Source organism: Chinchilla lanigera, unplaced genomic scaffold (assembly GCF_000276665.1).
Source record: "Chinchilla lanigera isolate Chin_1 unplaced genomic scaffold, ChiLan1.0 scaffold00007, whole genome shotgun sequence".
NCBI lineage: Eukaryota > Metazoa > Chordata > Mammalia > Rodentia > Chinchillidae > Chinchilla > Chinchilla lanigera.
Window position 1 is genome coordinate 32,119,770 of NW_004955408.1, and position 21,959 is coordinate 32,141,728.

A 21,959-nucleotide genomic window follows, 5' to 3' on the forward strand; every position below is an offset into this window, starting at 1 on the left:
CCACAAAGGCAGCACAATCAGACTAGAAAGGGGACAAGGAATCTGGAGGATGTTAACTTTTTCGTGAGGAGCATGCAACTTTGGGGACTTTCCCACATGAATTAGATGATAATCATTCTTATCATAACCGTTTGCTAATTATAATGTTGCAACAGCTGTCATTAGATAATACTGTGCTCGCTACACTCCATCACCTTATTGAATTTTGACACAAACACACATACAAAACACCCCCTATAAGTGCTGTCATTAAACCCATTTAACAGATGATGAAGCACAATTTCACACTCACAAAGTGACTTGCCAAGGCCACACAGACAGGAAGTGGCCAACATGGGCATTGAGCCTCACTACCAAATGTATGCTCTGAACTTCTTTAAATTTTGTGGTCACCAGGAGCTATGGGAGATGAGGATTAAACTTTCTATATAAGAAACATGATGTTCCAAGGAAAACACCATTTATACCTGGATGTGTCTAAATACCAATGAAGTTGTTGTCTTACAAAGAGAGTTGAACTTAAAACTAAGTATCTCTTGTCTGACATTTCTAGAAAGGTCTGTATTCTGATTTCTAGGACACATGCAATGGATTTTCCATGGTCGTGTGTGTGCACACACACACATGCACACAAAAACACACATACACACACAGGACCAGATAGATGAATAACCTAGAGTACTATTCTCAAGTGTGCTTGGGTATTTGCAACCAAAGAGGATGCATGTCTCTCTATCAGAAAAGGCAAGAACTGCATGTGGCAGGAGGGATGAGTGGAGATATCAGATGTTACACCTGTGGAAACAGCAATACATGTTCCTAAATGGCAAGGTAATGTGGATCCTGGAGACTTCAGGGGGATGGACGCAGAGAACATTTGGGCTCAGAGACCCTTTGGGCTTCAGCCCCGTGAAGGACTGTCACAGTCAGGCTGTCAGGTACAAACAGGAGCTAAAGGTCTAGCCCTTGCTTTCTTAGCTGTAAGTTTCCTGGACCATGGGCACACTCAGGGAAGAGAAAAGGCCCCAATGGTGACCAAAAGTGATTATTCTGTTCATCTCCTCAGACGGGGCTCAGAGTCAAGATGTAATAGATTTAAAGGCAATTAAAAGTGAGATATATATTGAAGTCAGCATTTGAAAAGTGAGGTTCATGCCAGAACAAGGATACAGGCACCAAACACGATACAAAATGGTGGCATAAGCCTCATGCTCTTCCACGCGCAGCACTCCCCAGCCAGAGACTAGGCACCCTCTGATCAGCCAGCTGCACCGCGGCTGCTGCACTCCAGCTGTGTCACATCCTGCCTTACCTGGGCAGCAGGTGCTTGCGGCTGACACAGAGAGCTGTCTGGTAGTCCTGGGTCACACACACTTTGTGAGGGCTGCATTTCACCTTCAGGCAGGGGTCCTTGGATGGATCCAGGGCTGAGGCAAAAAGAAAGAGAAGAAAGGAGTTAGGACCTCCCAGAGAATTTAATTTCTATTGCTACTCAAATAAACAAATGAGAAATAAACCAACTGTATGGTTGCATTTTGCACTGTTTTCTGAGGATGGTGGTGACTGGAATGAAAATCCAACCCAAGGGACCTCTGTGTCTATCACGCAGTCTGGTATCAGGAGAGTGACTCCTTTGTGCTTTGAGAGTTTCAGCATTTTCATTTCAGGCAGGAATTGCTTCAGAAAAATCCTTGAGAATCCTACATGATCTAAGGGCCAAGATTATGCTTCCCTCTTTGGTTATTTACCTGGTGTTGCTTTTTATTATTTCATCCATGTTTAATTTTACTAATTTCTACCACATAAAACTCCTTAAGGACCGTAGTTTTTGCTTCAGTTCAATAAACATCATCTATATGCATAAATAACCTATTTAAGATTTTAGAGAACTTCAGGATGTGCAAGACAGTTCTGTGCCACACAGTTACAATGTAATATGGGGAAGGAAAAAGCTCACACATAAATATTTATTGTGCAAGGCAGAATTAGATAAGGGCTATGACGGGCATATAAAATGATAACAGAGCTTGAAAGAAAAATAGAGATCAATTTCTAGGGCAAGGACTAGTGAAGCATTAATATGTGAATTGGATCATGAGGGATGGGCAGGATTTGGAAAAAGCAAAGATAGAGAGGGTAAGGCAGGCGAGACGACGGACACAAGCACATGCAGGGAGGCATGTTTGGGCAATCATGAGAAATTCAATCAAGTGTGATTTGTGGGTGGGAATAATGAGAGGAGGAGAGTTGACACCAGTAACTCCAGCAAAGGTCCCCAAGTTCAGAAGTTCATCAGCTGAATGCTTTCCAGAGTAAGCTGGGCATCAGGCCCCTGGCTAATCAGCACTCCGCAGGTGGAGGTGCGCATGCTCATTATCAGCCCAGAAGAGGCCCTACAGAATTGTCTGCAAAACAAAAGCAAGTGTTCCATCTCCCAGCTCTTAGGCCTGAAGCCCTTTAGGTAGAAAATCTCTCAGCCCTGCTGTCCACAGGGCAGGGGAGGTTCCTCCATATCATTCCCATACAAACATTTGGCTAAACAAATTGGCATTCCAAGCAGGGCCAGCAAAACTGCTCTAAGAAATGCCATCGCCTACTCCACCACTGAGCTTTCAGCTGTCACACAGTGTCAGTCACAATTCTTCACTTCCCACCTAGGCTCCAAATCTGAACACCAATTTCTTCAGAGAGCAGCTGGGAATATCTTAAAGGTCTTGCACACAGCATTCAAAGGTGTTTCTTCTGCCTGCACAACTCAAGGTGCCTTCTTTTCCACAGGAGCTCTGGCAGCTATAAGCTGGACCCAGGGAACGTTCTTAGGTCAGTCAGGACAAAAACAACACCAAGAGAGTAACCTGGCAGAGTTGATTCCCTGATGGATACGCCCTAATGCCTGCAGCTTAGTAGAGAGAAACAGGCTCCAATAAGTGAGGGCATGCTTTGAGCCTCAGGGCAGGGTACACACTCTCAGCTCTTAAGCTGAGATCATTCTCTGGAATGCAGTGACTCAGAGACCTGTGTCTGCTTCCCAAGTCCTCCAAGGCTGGGCCTCCTTGAAAACTGTGGCAAGAGCTGTCTGGTCCTGTGTGGAACTGTCTCAGTCCCTGGGGATGTCAAGCCAGGCATGAGAAGCCAGGGGACTGGTGCAGTCTCTGCCAGTTGCCTCATTCTTTGGTACCACCACCTCTACCCCATCCCTGAGGCTGCAGCCCAGCCAGCTCTGACAAATGAGTCAACAATTAAGAAGGTTTACCAGATGACCATTAAGGACAATCATGGCTGTCCTTTGTACCCTTCTCAAACTTTCACCTGCCACTTATGGACTTCAGGAAACCTGGGACCAGAGAGTCTTACAAAAGTTACCAATTGAGGCATTTCCCCAATAGATGCCATGTGACACAGAGACTTTGAGATTTCTATTTAAGTGGGTCCCTGAGATGGAGAATAGTAGGTGCCAGAATCTGCAATGCTACATGATAAGCTTTAGGGCACAGCCTGAACTCTTTTTGGATCTGCTGCCAACTTCACAAGTGTGTAGGGTTCACAGTCCCAGCAGCTGACCCAAATGAGAAGAGCAATCTTAAGGGAAGTAAGGAGCCCAGCACACACAGTGGGAAGAACACAGACTCCAGAGCCAGGGCCACCTGGGACTGGGTCCTGTCGCTGCTGCTCACTGTCCCTGCTATACTTTAGCTCCTTCTTCTATACAGTGGTGATAATAACAATGCTGATTATTGCTGGTTGGTTGTCAGCAGTTGATTGTCACAAGTATTACAAGAATTAATATCTTTAAGTAATTACAACAGACCTGATACATATAAAGCACCTTGGATGTATGTGTTAGGTTTGTCAGGTTTGTATTTTGTTCCCCGAGTGAATAATAAGCTATCATAATCACAAGAACAATAGTTCATCCTGAGTGCCTCTGACATGAAGGTGGTGAACTAAGCCCTCTAATTGGATTATCACACTTAATCCTCACATGAACCAAGGAGATGGCTGCTGCTAAAGTGTCCATTTTGCAAATATGTCTTAGAGAGAAGTTGCTGATGACAGGTGCAGAAGGAACTGGAAAACCTGCTCAACGAACCCAAACGCCTCACTCTATGCCACCAGCACTGGGGTCATCAGGCATCTCTGCTGACCATAAAAGTGGGTTGTGCACTATCACTTCATTCCAAGTAGGGAGCTCAGATGTCTTCATGTTCTCAAGATGTCCTCAGAGCAGAATGAATGTAGTGGGCAAAACTAAGCGGGGGCAACCAGAGGTTCTTCTGCTGCTGCTGCTGCTCCTGCAGCTGCGGTTGTGGCTGCTGAGGCTGTGACAACGTATTCTGCCAGGGTACCCCCAGGACAGGGTCTCCAGCACCAGCCCCGCCCCCAAGGATGGAAGGCCCATCCCTGGACAACTGCACTTCCTGTGCACTCCCAGATGCTGCAAGTCCCCACTGTGTCAGCCAACCCATGGTTTAGTCAGTTTTATCATCCCCGCCTTAGGCAAACTTCTACAGATAGCCCTTCTGAGTGCCAGGATTACATGTGTGCACCACTACATTTGGCTCCCAGGAAGTTAACACTTTTTTGTTTTCACCATTGAGGATTAACCCCATAGATTTAGCACTGAGCTACATCCCCAGCTCTTTTTTTTGTTGTTGTTCGTTTGTTTGTTTGTTTGCTTTTTTGAGACAGAGTCTTGCTAAGTTGTCCAGGCTGGCCTTGAATTTATGATCTTCCTGCCTCAGCCTCCCAGAATGCAGACATTAGGGGCATGTGCTGGTGCACCAGCTAAGCGAACACTTTTTTAACAAACAAAACCAACACATACATCTATAACCAAAAATGCTAATAGCAATTGTCAGTTATTTAACTATGTATACATACTTAATTTGCATACAGAAATCCAGTCTGCTAAAATTAATTACTAAGGTCTGAATACTTCAAATATGGATGCAAATTATTTAGAATAAATGAACTTCATAGAAAAAAGTAACAAATCAAGCTGTCAGAGTCTGTTTAATTACCAGGATGCATTTTATTTTTGCAAAACAGCATTACTGGGATTAAAGATGAGGGAGATGAGGAGTGTTTCATTTTCATTTATATGCAGGTCTCCCATATTTGCTTTTCCTAGCAGCCACTGGGCTCAGATGCCACTCTGGAAAGATTCTCAGTACCAGTGCTGGACAGGGCTGTGTGGCTCCACTTTCTACAGGAAATGATAAGAGATACCAATGAATAATAAGTGGCACTTGAGAAACCCTTTAATGAGGTTGGGAAAACGGCTCAGGTGAGAAGATAGGAGGAAGAGGTGAGTGTCACATGGTGCCAATGATTTCTTGGACACTGTGCCCCAAGTTTTAATCTCCTTCTACACGTGCTTGGTGACAGGATGATGCAATCTCCAGAAGATGGGAAAGCCCTGGGTCCCCCTTTATGTCTTGTATCAACATACCTGCAGGACTCATGTGGACCTAAATGAGATCATGTGCCTAATCCAACGTAGGTAACCCTGAAGGTTAATTCCACCTTCCCTGCCCATCTTCCAGCAGAAATCAGCAGGTGGCAACTGGCACATACTATCTCAAAATAATTTTTACAAAAACTTTTCTCAAAGGAAAAAAGGCCAAAAATGAATTAATTTAAAGAGTTTTGCTGAACTGCAGAACACTGCATTCAAAAGGCAGTTAATTACATTTCCAAGTTTTTTTTTTTAATTAATTTTATTTTTAAGCTCACTGCTTGGTCTCAATTAAGGTACTGATATTTTAATTATCTTAATTGTTTCTGAACTTGTTTTACAGTTCAATGAGTTATTTTTTAATTAGCTATCATTGATTTTAAAATCCAGAATCAAGCCCTTTCACTGTCCTTGGGCAAATTCTATGGTCTAATTGGCAAAGTGTCCTGACATCTGAAACAGCAGAGCTGGATGCTGCTTGAGAGATGTTGAGGTGAGAGGATGATTCCTTTTAGTGAGTTGGCCCAAAACGCCTCTCAGTCTCTGGACACATCACGTGCACACACAAACACACATGCACACATACCCATACGAGGCACACACACACACACACACACACACACACACACACATTTGTTCAGTGGACATGTGCAGAGAGCATCGTTCTGTGTGAGACGTCCCTTTGCCGGCCAGAGGCCAGCAACTCTGTAGGGACCATGATGGCCTTTTTGTTCTCCAGGGGCTCACCTTAAAGGCAGGACTCAGGAGGTGCACCTAACTCAGCTGTGAGTGGGTCAAGTGAGATTTTCTGAAGGGACTGCTTTGGAAAAGCAGATTTAAACCAAGCAACAGTAGGAGTAAGAACATTCCATGTAAAAGGCATCTCTTTCTGGAGTATGAGAGACCTCGTCAGGGGTGGGGACTGAAGTGTTCAGGCAGTTAGTGTGGGTGGGATGAGGCTGGAGAAGGTGACCAGGCATGGCGTGGAGGGCCTGGACAGTGCACTGAGGACTTGGGGGAAGCATGGCCTCCAAGTTCCCTAGAGACTTCAAACGTGGTAGCACCTGGTGCTCTTCTTATAACTTCCCATTCCAGAGCTAGGGGAGAGGGGCAGGAAGCAGGAGCCTAAGGCAGTGGCACTTTGGCTGTAACCAGAATCATGCAATGAATTCTATGACCAAAATTGTGGAAAGAATTAAGTCTGGGAACTAAGGGACACTATATATGTGTTTTACGTAAAAAGTGGAATTCTGAAAAGAACAAACACACTATACCAAGTCATCCTCCAAGTGAAAGGGGACAGCAGGGATGGTGAGTCCAGTAATCACTTCTGAAGAGACCACTCTTCTTGTGGGAAAATTTTGACTCCCTCTCCTGAGGGATATGAAGCCACATAAGATTATGGGAAGTAACAGACCTACTCTGTGAGACCAGTAAGCAAAAGACTAATCTAAAACATTTGTGTCTCTGTGTAGTCCACTCCAGTGACTTCCAGAGGCTGTCTACAAACTAATGATGGCCCATAGTCTTCTCCTTGCTTATAAGAGTTGCCTTCTGCCTGGGAAGACTCAAGATACATCTGGACAGCAGACACACCCAGTGATTCATAAGAAGTGACATAATGCGTGGCTGACTATGAAATTACTCCAAACTGTGAAAAACCTCATCAAGCTAAGATCCTGAACAGTTCTTACAGCTTGTCTGTCCCCATGGTAACCTGTGCATGCACTGCACCTCCTCCTTCTCCAGAGGGGCTTGTTTACCAGCTGATGACAGAGCCTCACAGAATACAAAATAGGAGATCCTATGCATCAGATCTTGCTATAAAGCAGGGCAGAATGGCAGCTTGGAAAGCCACCTTCACCATTCTCTGCTTTCACACTCCAAGGTTGGCCAACTTATCTGAGGCCACACAAAGGGGCCTGTTGGTATGTCCAGATAGGGCAGACAGCTGAGTGACAATGAAGGCTGAACTTGCATGCCCAAGGATTGGGGAATGAGAATGGAGAGAGGCATGGGATAGATAAGGATAAATGGTGGAGGATACAAAGACGCATCCAATCAAAGATAACCTTGCTCTTCTTTCCCCTATAAATGGAGGGCCTGGGAACTCCTTTCTTTCTGTGTCAAAACTAAAAGCACCTCTCTGTTCTGTTACTAGTGTGTGGGAGGTGCAGCTGAGGATGACCTGGTAACAGTCTGTTTATGAGGCATTTTTTCACCCATATGCTTAAATGATAATGATTGTTAAAACTAGGAGGATGGGTATAAAGGAGCTTGTTACATTATTTTCTCAACTACTTGGTATACATAAAAAATAGTAAGATAATTTTTCATAAGAGAAAAAAGAAATATTGTCTGACCCAGCAGGCCAACATATTATGCAAAAAAGTTTATCTTATTGGTTTACATAAGGGAAAATTATAAACAATTTGGATTATCTATAAGTATTAGTCTGCTCAGACTCTTATAAGAAAATGCATTAGGCTGTGTGGATTCAACAACAGAAACACTGCATTTTCTCACAGCTCTGGAGCTTTCAAGTCTGAGATCAGGGTGTGTCTGAGTCACTTATCTTGTTACTGAGACAAAATACCCAACACTTACAAGTTAAGAGAGGAAAGGTTTATTTAGCTCACAGTTTGTAGAGGTTTCAGTCCATAATCAGCTGCTTCCCATGTAGGATAGCTTCACAGAAGAGAGTAATTCATTGTGGGCAGAAGGTAGCAAAGCAGCAAGGGACCTTAACAGTGTCTTTCTGCCCCTCTTATCTTATCCAGGCTACTTAGGGCAGGTAACATTCACATCCTTAATCCTAGTGCCCTTGAGCCTAGCGCTGCACCAAAAATCAATCCCACTGTTGCACACTCTAGATCCAGTCACCCTGGAAGAAGCCCCACCTATGACTGCATGAGGCTTTGGAGGGACATCTAGACACAAGCCATAACAAGGCACCAGTGTGTCTAGGTTTTGTAAGGGCTTGTAAGGGCTCCCTCCAGCTTGCAGATGGCCAACTTTTCACGGTATCCTCACACGCCCTTTCCTTGGCACATGTACACATGAGCTCTCCAGTGTCTTTCCTTATAAGGACACTGATACTACTGGATCACATATCCACTCTGATAACTTCATTTCACATTAATTGCTTCCTTAGAGGCCCCCTCTCCAAATATTCCCACTCCAGGATTTTAGGCTTCCATGAATGAATTTGGAGGGGATACAACCATTCAGTCTCTAATAATACCTATAGATACCTAATGATTTAACTAATTGCAAGGCAACCATTTGCAGCACACAGTTATTTTAAAGAAATAAGGAGATTTGCATAGAGGTATTTGTGATGACTGAAGTTTAAAAAGTAAGGCAATGACAGGGAAACCAAAGGGAAAGGGTAATTTCTCAGCACCCTAAAGCCTGAATAGAGAAGCCACACCTGTGTACTTCCAAAGGCACCTTTCCCATTCCCTTTTCTACTTCCCTTGGAAGAAAATTCCCTTCCCCCACACCAGATCCAGCCTCCATCCCTTGGACCAGTTCCCTCCTGACTGACTGTCCTTTCTTTGCTGGGACTGCTCCTACAACAGTTCATGAACAAATTCAGACTCTCAAAGACATCACGCCTACACCTGTCATGGGAAGGTCCTGGAACACCACCTGCAAAAGGCACAGTCCCCTTCTGCTTCCTGGAGAACTCTGTCTGCAACGAAGAGACAATGAATGTCAGACTAAAGGCCAGAGCAAGTGTCTAGGGATGAGGTTTTGGCATTTGCCTTTGAGATGAGGCTAGCTAAGGACTATCCGTGACTGGCTGGAGTAGGTGGAAGCTGCTGGCAGAGCTTGGACCCTCTGTTCACAGGCAAAACAAGATATTAAGAGCAACCACTGACAACCCCAACATGGTAATTTACACACCCTGAGCATTAGAAAAGAAAGCATTAAGAGGAGTCTGCTAGAGCAGCTGTGGAAATGTGCTCCATAAAATCAGCAACCACAAAATTTAACTGGCCAGGCCTGCCATCCTTCCTTCCCAAGCCATATTTCACAGAAACCCTGTCCTCTAGCAGTTCTGGGATGGTCCAGACAGGACCCTCAGTGATCCCCACAAGAAAGTGATTTCCCTGTGAAAGTGGGGTGGGAGGGGGAAGACCAGATCCAAAGGAACAGGGGAAAAGGATTAAGTGCAAAGGAGCCTTTTACTACATAGCACATCAACTAAGCAGGGAAATGATGATGGAGATATTTGATAGCCACCAACCCATAGAATAATGTACTACTGTGTATTCCAATTTCAATAATGAGGAAAACTAATAGATTAGTTTTATTCTTAATTTAACACCTGATAACTGACACAGAGATGACAATGAAGTAACCCTTGTGGTCACAGCCAGTGAGCCTGGACTTGCGTCTTGGTCAGTCATGCATCATCACTGATGCTCAGAACCACTAGACCATGAAGGAAAATAGCTTATGATGGGGGCAAAGGTGATGACTACTGTGTCAAAAAGCAACACACCAAACCTTCCATTCCACCTTCCTCAAGAATTATGCCACTCATAAAGTCCCAGAAAGAACTCACTGTGAGGAAATATTGTACCATCAGAAATCAAAGCCAGATGGTTGGATATCTGAATCAATACCTTTTATGAAGAACACAAAGAAAAGTCAAAGTTTCTTTCAAAGTCAATGCTCTTGCCCAGTGAACTCAACTCTGATTTAAGAAACTGTTGGGGCCAGGTAAGACTTGTGGCTCCTTCTGTGAGGAGTCTGCAGTCCACACCACAGAGCGGGAGACACATGACGCCTGGTGGTAATACGAGACAGCAGCATGAACATGGCTTCATCCCTAAGGAAAGGGGCAAGACACCATGTGCTGAGTAATCTTAACCTTCTCAACCATCAAAATGGACAGCGTTTATTACAATGCCATAACAGTAAAAGTACTTGGGTCTACCTCATTGTAATTGACATAAATTATTCATAAGACATTTATGAACAAAGGAGAGTGAATTACTCAAAATACAAAAGAACCAATTCTATAACCTAGGAGAATAAGAGGACATGAAAAAGCATAATAAAAATCAAATATTTCCAGGAGAAAGGTATACATAAAAGATCACTGTGGCTCATAAAACATATCTTTTGTACCTGTGTTTCATTTTAATGCAATTAAAATTCCTATAAAACATGGAGATCTCCCTAGACGAAAGGCATCCAGAGAACTAACTCCTTTGGTGCTGATTATTCTATTATTATTTGGCAGCTCTGGTTGTTGACCATGTAATATGGGAAAGCTCAAACACCAAAGACTTTATCAAAATTTTGAATGTACCTAGAGAATTAGAGCTGAGGGGTCTGTGGGTGACATGTGGGTGTGAGCAGGAGGCGCTACTTTACCACCTCCTGTGTATGTGAGATGCAGATGGGTTCCTCAACGTTTTCATATTCACTTGCAGACAAACAGCTTGACTCCCCTGGTTTGTGGTGAAGCTAGGATGGGATAATGTATAAAGACACCTAGCACTGGGTGTGGCTCATGGTACACTTTCAGTTGTCAACCTCATTACTCTTGTCATCTCTTGCTGCCTTGCCCCTAGAGTACAGAAAACGGATGGTAGGAGAATCTGGACATTTCAGAGACCCAGTATCCTGGGACCATGATTCTGTATACTCATCTCTGTAAGAAGAAACATCAAAGTTTCCTTCTGAGCATAAAACGAGAACACATTTGCAAGTTAACCAGATTCACACCATTAGCATTATATGGCAATTAGGCAGGTCTTGCTTCTCTAGTAGAGTCATGGTCTGCTTGGTCTCTGCCCAAAGACTAACATGGCTGAGAATGAAGGAAGAAAATCATTTTTCCCTAAATTCTGTGTACCAAGAGCATACAACAAAGCCTTGTATACAAACTTACACTATTAGATGAAGTCTAATCTTGATTTGTGAGAGAAGGATTTGTGGTCTTTGAAAGGTTTCCTGCTAGAGAGCCCTGGAGTCTGAATGCTAAGTTACCCTAAGAATGTACATTCAAGCACTACTCATAAAAGACTCAGAAAATAAGGATCCTTGGTAAGGACAAAATAATTGGGTAAACATTCGTGATCCAAGGAGGCAAGGGTTTGACTACAGGCAAGCGGGTGATGCGGGGTACAACAAAGACAATTGGGCAGACAGGGTTCAGAAGGCAGGTTTGGTATATAAGCTCAGTGCTCTCTGGTCTTAAGCTAAGGGTCATTCATCTAATGCCTTCTGCCCTGTTCTAGAGAGCTTGACAGGGACAAGTGTTAATTGACACCAAAATAGTAAAGTCTTCAGGAAAAGCCTGTACCAGATTGGAGAGAGGGACACTCAAATATCATCTCAAAGCCTTGGATGAGGCTGTCGTCTCCTCTGGGAGACATCCTATGGAACAAAACTGTAGGACAGAGCTCTGGTGAGGTCACATATTATGCATTTCCTGGCCACCTCCTCAAATAAGAAAAGAGAAATAAACAGTCCCACACTGTGCGAATCTAGCACAGCCTGCCTTACCCTTTTTTTTTGTCATTTTTTCAAAATCTAATCTAAGCCTTGCTTCTCAGACTGTATGGCAGGCCAGGAAGAATGCAAATCTACTATGAACCTCCTTGAAGCATCTACTTTACTAGATGGTAGATAATTTAAAATGTACTATGTAAAAGTAAGCACTGATCTAGTATGGAATGCAAAGCAAAATTCCCATAAACTGGTGTAGAACAGACTTCAAGAATGTATGTGCCTATGGTGTCTTCTCTCCCCTATCCTCAGTAAAGGGCTTGCTCTTTGCTTGCTGGTAAGGGCTCTTCTGGAGAAAAGTTTGAAAAGTGTTGCAAGTGTTTACAAAGTTGAAAAGGGCCTAGAAACAAGCTGGGAACTCTCCAGGGTACTGATGCCTGAGACGGAAAATCAATACCAGTAAAAGTACATACAAAGAACCTTCAGAAGCAAATTGCTCATTCTTGTGGGACCAGAAAGCAACTCCCATTAAAGCTGATTAATGAAAAATGTATCCCATACCCTTGGAACAAATTTCCTTGCCATCTTTTCCTGGGAATTTCAGCTCACCGGTGGCCCGTCCCAAGGTTGTTCAGAGTACCAAACTTGCACAATTCAATGCTTTTTGGAAAACCTTCTATATGCCAAACACACGGTGAGGTCTATAAATGAGTTACAAAACAATCTGTGACTCTCAAGGCGCTAAATTTAATATTATAATTGAAGTTGTTATTACTTTTGTACCTCCCATTGTTAATTTTTCAGAAACACTTGACTGTAGATTTATAAATGGGTAATCAGAGACTACTCACTTCCAAGTTCTTTCCCTCTCCAATCAGGGTAAATTCATTCCTGCTTCTTTGGGATGGTTCCAAAGGTCATTAAATTTCATTCCTTAACTGAGAACATTGAAGTAATCATGACAAAGTTAGTGCTAAGCTGAGCTGGGGTTCCTAGGGTATCTTTCTAAGCTATTGAAAACCATCTCAAGCTGAGAAAAGGGTGGTTGCCTCTCTCACCGCAGGGTTTTTCAAGTGCTATGTTGTTTCAGTTTTGGGTATTTTTGTCATTCCTCTGTTTTTCTTCCTGTGTGTGTGTGTCCCACTGTATTCATCAATCCTGAAATATATTATCGTGTGCATTCAAATAAGCCAAGTAATTTACTGTTGCAAACTTATCCATAACCAGCTCTTTCCTGCCTGTCTCTCCACCATGTACCACTCAGTGGCCAATTATTTCCCTTATATTAATCTAAAGTAAGGTCTGTAGGGCAATATACAACATAAATCAGGTCTTTACTATGTAACACTAAACAATGGGCAAGTCCCAATGGGGTCTCTTAAGACAGGCATAAAAAAACACAAAGAATAAAATCCTCGCTTTTTATTCAGTCCCAACAAATACTGAATAAACATCAGCAAAGAGAGAACAGAGGAAAATCATTATGTTTGGATACTGTAATGGCTGCAGAGTTCTTCCCACCAAAGAAGAGGAGTTGATTTTCTTGTTTTTGTCAAAGTTAAGCATTCTAAATTTTTTAAAGAGCCTTTTAATTCTACTGTCTACAATTCAACCTAAAATTTCCCTTCCAGAATTTAGTTCCCTGTTCATGCTCACATTTTCCCCCTCATCCAATATTTATCTGGCCTTTATTTCATTAAGCAACTCACAAAAGCCCAAGTGTATGGTATCATTTCATGTCTCTTCCCTCTAGACTGCACAGTCCATGGCAATGTCCCATCTCATTGCTACAATTACAGTATGAGGCCAATAAATCTCCGTTTCACAGACAAGGAGACAGAACTGGAACTTGCCAATTTACAGTTAAGTGGTTCCTCTGAGCTGTAACCTCAAGTCTGTCCAGAACAGTACAGTCTTTCAGGGACAGTGTATGTCCTCCTTGCTACCACCCCCCTCTCACCTAAGCAGGGTTTGGAGTCTCATGGAGCTTTATACAGTCATTGGGCTCTGGTGTGGGGGCTTAGCCATTCCTCTAGGGGGCTCTGCAGGCCAGAGGCCAACCTCACTTGCCATTTCTGAACCCCAAGCTCTCTGACGCATGCCTGCTTCAAAGGATAAGTTCAGTTAATTCTGGATAAAATCTCTGTGAGGGGCATCTCTGGGTGGATTGAAAAACCTGAGATTTCTATGCACAGAGATCCTGAGCTGCAAGAGCCCTTGGGTATTTCCAGATCAACACGCTCATTATTAACACAAAGAAGACTTTAATCCATCAATTCAACACATATTTACAGAACTCATTTTATGTGCCACATTCTATTATAAGCACTGAGCATTCATTGATGGCTAAAACAAAGTCCTTGCTATTTAGGAACTATTCTAGCAGAGAGATAATGAAAAAGGAAGGAAAGGAGGGGGAGGGGAAGGAAACAAGAAACAGAGAAGGGTAAGATGCAAGGAGGAAACCTTAGACCAGTGATGGTGAATCGTTTAGAACTTTCAGCGATAACAAATAGCCTACTGCGGCACATGGGCCACAGGTTCACCACCACTGTCTTAGATCACAGTAAGAGCCAAACAGCTAATTTTAAAAGAGTGATGCAATAGAGAGCTCCTGGGTGGCCACTTTGAGTTAAGTGGTCAGAAAAGATCTCTTTGAAAAGGTGACATTTAAGCTATCATCTAACAAGCAGCAGCCGCCTCCTGAAGATCAGCTGAGGAACATGCCAGGGGAGGAATGGCAGTGGCCTTGGAATGTTAGGGAAAGAGGTTTCAACAGATCTCTTGAATTTTCCAGCTCATTGACGTTCATCTTTCCTTAAGATGAGTCCAGGTCTGGACCAGGATTTCTGTCCAGAAAGCCACGTCCTCAGACGGCCATCTTTAGAAAAATTAATCTCCAGACCGCTGATCTACATCCTCAAATCTAATGGTGTACCAGACCTGGACCCATCTTCGGCATCGGCACCATGATGTGACAGGCATGGGGCTCTGCTTCCACAGAGTTCTTCAGTGACCACTGTTCAGGCTGCCAAAGCTAAAGGCGAATAATCTGCAAAGAATCCAGACCTTGAGCTTCCTGGACACTCCTTGCACAGGTAAGCGAATGACCAACACGTGTGATGTGAATCACAGGAGAGACCAAAGGAATGTGAACATTGTAAGTGACCGATTCAGTTCCACGTGTGAAGTCTGCCCTTTGGGTGCCGTGTGACTTTGGCCAATTTGTGCAGCCTCTGAGCTGAAAAGGGGAGGGACAAGATCTTCCTTATACAGCAGTGAAGAAAAATAGATGAGACAGTGTGCCTGACGCTCAAAGTTGATCTTAACAAGTCCTCAATAAATACTAATTTGGCTCTTTTCCACATGGTTCCTTTTAAATACTTTACAGCTGTGGCCATCCAAACTAGGCCTATTCCTTTCCCAGGTATCTCTAAGCTGAAGCACAGCTCTGAGATCACCTTTCCTCTCATCCCCACTTCCCAGTAAACTGTGTGCTGCTGTGACTGCCAGGCCAGTCCTAGTCTCAACAGCAAGCCCCTCTGCTGAGTCTTTTTACAGGGGACCCAGACTCCACCCTCGCACTCTTCTGCATTGGAAACCTTTGCCTCAGTCACTGGAAAGGTGATCTCATGGTTTCATGCCTCCTCTCAGGGAAGTCAAGCTCAGAACTGGTACTTGGCCCTCCACGTCCTGAATGAATAGTATAAGACGAGAAGAAAAATGGTGAGAAGAAAAATTCCCTTCTCTCAAACATTGCCTTACAAATGTTTAACAGAGATTTTTGGCACCAGCTCCCCCTGGCCAGGACTACATCAGCCATCAGGCCTTTTGTGATGGCCTGAGAAAGCTAATGAGAGTCTGTGTTGCTGTGTAATCCAAACAGTATCCATTTCATGCTCAATTGTTTTTAAATAGGCAACGAATCTCCCTGGTGTATTTGTTTCTCTGACAAAACAAAAGCTCAACTGGACCCTTTGTGGGCCTATCCAATCGACAAGGGGAAGAGGTCCTGATGCTAATTCAAAATCCCATTCACAGTGGCAGATCCTCTGGGCCATCCGGCTCCAGCCTAACAAGTTCTCACTAGAAGCCAAGTCAAATTCCAGAATTTTGATTTCAGACTGATGAAACACACCACTGATTATTAACTAATTTCTAAGTAGTAAGGTGACAGCTTTTCAGACTAAGCTCCCTACTGGCTCAGGCACTAGTCTTCATGTAGAGTAGGACAAAGCTTCAAAGTATTGTGAGACAGAGTAGAAATTCCCAATACCACATAGTAGAGGTCTCAGGAGTACACTCATGGCTCCTCAGGCTCCGGGCAGCAGAAGCGACTTTGTACTCTGAGAAAAGGATGTGCCTATGGCAGAATGCCCAAATATTGCTACAAAAACAAGACACATGTTGGACATGATCTGAGGTATACATCCAGTGACTTACTGTAGCCTCCCAGGCTCATGAGTATAATCTCTATTAAGCCCTCTCTAGATCCAACCTTTTGCCAGCTCCCAGAGAGTTTATATATTTATCTCCTGAAGCTTAATTCATATGGAGGCACAGCTCCATGACTCTGTCCCCCATTTCAAAAGGGAACTCACAAGAGAACCCAATTTATTCTAAAGTACTTTGACACCCAACAATCCATAGATGTGCTAAGCACAGAACTTCATGCTTACCTACTCACACACCAGACATCATGTCAGGTGCTGAAAAGAAAAGTTGGATTGCTATGCTTGTGGCATTTATAGCCTGTGAAAGTTACCAGGTACCTGGCAAATTCAAGCTCATGGAAGCCTGACAACCACAAATAAGACAGGCTTTACCTTCATCCTTATTTTACAGCATGATAACAGCAAACTTGTTAAGACAGGACACAGAATGTACCCAAGTGCTCGAAACTGAAAGGGACAGAGCAATAATTCAACCAAAAGTGGATCTGAAGCTGCCCCTGTTCCCGAAGCCATAAGAAGCAGTTCCCATGAGTATGCTCTGATCAGCTCATATGCTTTTTAAAAATAAGTTGCTAGCAACAAACTATGAGAAAATATCATACAAAAACCTGGTGCAAAATTTGGGCGACTTTTAACTGGAAGATCTAGCTACACAGGGGCTGTTCCTCCTTCACCTTTATTTCCTCTGTTTTTCCTCAACCCCTTCCTTCCTCCCATCTTTACTAGTACTTTTAATTGTCTGCCTTGTCCCCAAAGCACTGGGGTTTGAACACCCTGCATTTCATAAGAACACATCTTTTCTTTATGAAATAAACAACCACAGTTCATTTTCTGTACTCCCTTCACTGAGGGAAGACTCCCAGGACCCTCGGGGTGGGAATACTCCAGGAAGATTAGTTTCCAGTAGTTTAAGAGCAGTTCCCAAGCCTTAGTGCTTCACTGTTTAGCAAACAACATAATAACTTTTTTCTTTGCTTTAATAGGCTGTCTAATTATTTCTTCTTTGAATTTTGCTAAACTTTGAGTAATTAATTTAGCAATCTTCCCTGGAGAATTTTTCTCCTCCTAACAGGCTTTACTTTTTTTTTCCTTTTTTCCCCCCAGTCTTAACTGCCTTTTTAATGCTGTCAATCCCAGATGTGACTTGACGGCAGGGGAGTAGCCAACGGACTTCTTCCAGCTGATACTGTTCCCTGGGCTGAACTCTTATCATCACATACTCAAAGGTGGCAAATGAAGAAGTCTTCTACATAGTTTCCTTCTCTGCAGAGTCTAATGCTAATTACTTGGTTGCAGTCCCATTCCTTGAGCACTGACTAACCCTTGACATTAAATGAATGAACACAAATTCCTTTGGATGAAAGGATATCAACCACGGGTCTGTTAAAAAATTAAAAGGCACTTCTGTGATACACGAGATCCAGAATAGATAACTTTGAGCCCTCCAACCTCTCCTTCCTAACAATATCCTGTTTTCCTCAAAGATAATTTTATGGACAATTTTCTCTTTTCACTGTGTATGGCATGGCTGGGACAAGGCTTTCAAATACTCTCCACTAAAAGGACAGGAGTGTCGCTCAATCCTTTGTCCCCCTCGTCTTGGATCATTGGGTCCCAGGGACATTCTAGGAGGTCTGCAGTGTGCAGGAAGGCCCTCCAAGGTGAAGGGGACAGTGGAGATGATCGGTGTGGCTTCTGAAGTCTAGCCTTTCAGCCTCCTCTTGGTCCTTTGCTGTCCCCAAGCCATGTTTCTGGCCTCTCACAGCCTTTATGAGCTTTGCATATCCTTTCTGGGATACTTGAGTTACAGTCAATTGTTAAGATCCAAATAACTCTTCAGCAATAAAAGCTCATTTTCTCCAGGGAACTTCAGCAAGGTCTGTGATTAGAAACCCCAGTTGTAGGGCATGGAACATTCCACATCAGCTGGAATACCTCAGCAAGTCAAAGCACTGAACACTGATTGTTGTGCAAGCTCCAAATGATTGCGGAGAACAGACCCTCTCTCAACAGAACAACTCAGACAGAACAGCCCCAAGGAGACAAAAAGTACGGTACCTGTCATTGGCACAGGCGTTGTGAGATTTACACAGAACACTTTCAGGGGGCGCAGCTGGGGAGATGTGATGTCTGTTCCTTCCTCAGAGGGGAAAGAGTCCAAGGAGAAGGGTGAGGAGGGAGAACCAAAGGAGAAAGGGCAGACTAAGGGGTGTGAGGAAAACCTGGCTCCGCTCTTCCCCCTTAAAGGGTGGCCTTTGGTGACTTACCCCTCAGTTGGCTTGGCTGGATCTCTGCAGAGATAGCAAACTACCAACTTTTCATGTGGACTCTCTTGGCTTCACAGAGGAAAGATGTTTGTCCTGTCCAAAGTCATAGACTGATACAGATAGCTCCACTCACATGAAAAACTTGACATGCTTTTAGCCATAAATCCAAATTCTGAGAATAAATTACCAGGCATACCTACACAGTCCAGTTGGAAATCAGGTGCCCATCTTGACCCATCAAGTATGGCATAGGTAAGGAGGGAAGACTCACAAAGCAAGTATGGCTCCCCCAAGCCCGCTGGTATTAGCATCTTTTTCTGTACTATAACAGAGTATCTGAGGAAAGCTAACTTTACAAAGAAAAGATTTTTATTTAGCTCACAGTTTTGGAGGTTGAAAGTCCAAACAGCATAGCACCATCTCTAGTGATGGTGCCATTACAAAAGGCAAGAGCATATGCAGGAGGAAGAAATCACACCACCAGACAAGAAGCCATAGAAACATTGGGATCCCACAATCCCTGCCAAGTGCATCCCCCCCAGGGAGTTACATGTCTCCGAGTAGGATCCATCACTTAAGGGTTGCATGCCAACTGCACACCACCAAATTGAGAAGCAAGCTTCCAACACATGAACCTTTGGGCAACAAACCACATCTATACCATAGCATCACCTATAGTCTTTCCTCTTCCTTTCTTTGATGGAAATACAATAATCCTAGAGAACGGGGTGGTTTGGAGTTCGAAAAATTTTTCAAAGACATCAATTTAAGGAGGAGTCGATGAGGCAAGGAGCTAACAACCTATTAAATTGGAAGCGCTTCTACTTAGAATATTATAAACCACCAGAATAAGTATTTCAGAGCTGATACTTAAGGGCAAATGTATGCTGACTCATCGGTCACCAAATAAAGCCATTTAGGATCGCAATTGACTCTTTGATTGTTTAAGCAAAGTGTGCTCCTGGTATCGTGCCATGTTTCTCATGAGTTTCTAAACGTTTTTGAAGTAAGATGAACCACCTCTCATGTCAACCTCAGCTGACACTTGTTTCTTTGGGCTGCAGTAACAATTACTGTTTATACTATAAAATCAGTATTCCTTTCATCTACACATTTAGTTATGATTTATATTTTGATTTATGATTTTTTTCAGCTTTATATTGTATCATCTAACAATAAGTTCCTGTCTCATTTCTCTCAGCAGTTAGCATAATACTTTTGTTGACAAAAATATTATCAACAGTTTATAATAAATGCCTTGTTTATAATATCCTGGCACCACTGAAAACATTGCTGTCTCCAAAGTTTTTCATTAAAAAGATCTCCAGGATTTGCCTATATCTAAGATGTGAGCTAGATGGAAGATTTTTTAAACTTATCTTTTTCATCAAGTATTCAGAACCACAGCTACACAATTTCCATGATGTAAGAATAAGATCCAATAGCTGTCATATTCTGGGTAAGATCTAAGAGCTGTCATTCCCTATTTTCATCTGTGGTGATAGATTTGACATGGAATTATCTCAGTGTGAATTCAGGTCCCCAGCAAAATCCGTGGGCTAGTTTCACATTTTTAGTTTTCAGTTGGTCGGAAAGCATTTTTTAAAAAATCTTTTTCCTAACCCTATGGGAAAAACAAGCCTCTGATCAATTTGCTGGAGATGCCTGAGAAAACCTTCCCTTCTCTTAAGATACCGCCAGAACAAACGCTCTGAGAGAGTATGTGCTCACCTCAGGGATATTTGCCCCTCTCCTGTTTTTAGGAGACATATGGCGTGTCTGGAGACATTTTTGCTGCTGGTAACTGGAGTGTGAGGTGGGGGTGATGTTTCCGGTACTCTGTGCATTTAGACATAAACATGCTACAGCATGCAGGGAAGCTCCCTACAACAAAGTTATCCGACCCCAAATGCCTATAGTACTGAGGCTGAGGTGCCCTAACCTAGACACATGAGGTTGGTTGGGAGGAGCAATTGTTCCAAAGCCCTTTTTAGACTGGAGGCATTTCTGTGGAAGCATGGGGAGGAAGTACGTGAGCCCGGCTGGCCCTGGAGACATAGAAATGTGAAGGAGGAAACTGGAGTTCAGCCTTTAAGAGGCTTCAGAGAGTATATTTATTCCAGTTAGCACTGGAAAGGTGTTTTAGAAATGACATATGCCAGGCGTGGTGGTGCACACCTGCAATTCCAGCACTTGGGAGGCTGAGGCAGGAGGATCATTGTGAATTTGAGACCGGCCTGGGCTACAAAGTGAGCTCAAGGCCAACCTGAACTGCCTAGTGAGAGCCCATCTCAAAAATAAATAAATAAATAAGTAAAACCACACACACAAAGAAATGACATAAACCAGTTTCCTCAGGATAGTGTGGAAGAGCTGAGGTACAGAAGAGGGATGCTGCCTTGTTCAAGCTCTGAAACAAGTGAGCTGCAGAGCTGGAACTAGGACCTTGCACTCACGTGCCCAGCTCAGTATGCCATCTGTCCATTCTATCACGCTAATTCCAATGACAAGGCAAGAGGAAATATAACTCCAGAACAACCACTGACATCACATTCACTAAGAGAGATGGGAGTGAGAAGAAATCTTTGTGGCCCGATAGGGAACCAGATGCATAATCTGATGATTGGAAGGCAATGAATGAATTTATTCAACAATAGGTACATATTTCACACCTACTACGCACCAAGTGGAGGTTTAGGTACCAGAAATATAGCAGAGAATGGGTGAGGGAGAAGCCTGTCCTGGGACTTGCTTTCTAATGATAACACAAGAGAGGCTATGTATACATGGCTACCAGTGAAAGGCAGCAAAGATAAATAGAGGTCTAAGGTAAGTCTGATACCCTAAAATCTCCACTGGAGTTTAGAGGCCTATAAAAGGGCAGACTCTTTCAGTACTTTTTCAAAGCATCTCTGACAGTGATGCAACATTTCCTTCAGGATCTAAAAATTCCATAGGTCACTACCAATTGTATGACCTAGTAATGCAATAGTAGTAATAATATTGGCCAATATTTCCTTGCCACAGATATACACGCACACTACAGTACACTGTGCTATATGCCTGACATACGCACCTCATTAAATCTTCTTAATAATCCTATGTTGTATATACCATCACCCCAATTTACAGATGCAGAAACATGGGTTCAGTGGCATTAGATAACTACAGCAAGGACAAAGAGCTTAAAGGAATGCACCCCTAGGTCCGCTGCCTCCAGAGCTCACTCTCTTGATGACCAGGCCGCAGGGCCTCAAGACTCTACGCTTTCAAAACTAAGATCAACCTGTAGGCATGGCAGCCACT

The 21,959-nt window shown here is 43.3% G+C and overlaps 1 protein-coding gene across 1 annotated transcript in view; it reads right to left on the bottom strand.

Moving 5' to 3' along the window:
• The window catches only part of Spock1 (sparc/osteonectin, cwcv and kazal-like domains proteoglycan (testican) 1), a gene marked incomplete at its 5' end in the record, with an annotated part of 510,842 nt that overhangs the window by 165,148 nt on the left and 323,735 nt on the right, over positions 1 to 21,959 (bottom strand). The window contains 1 exon segment of the mRNA XM_005376592.2: positions 1,313 to 1,427. Within this exon segment, the coding sequence (XP_005376649.2) occupies positions 1,313 to 1,427 (115 nt within the window).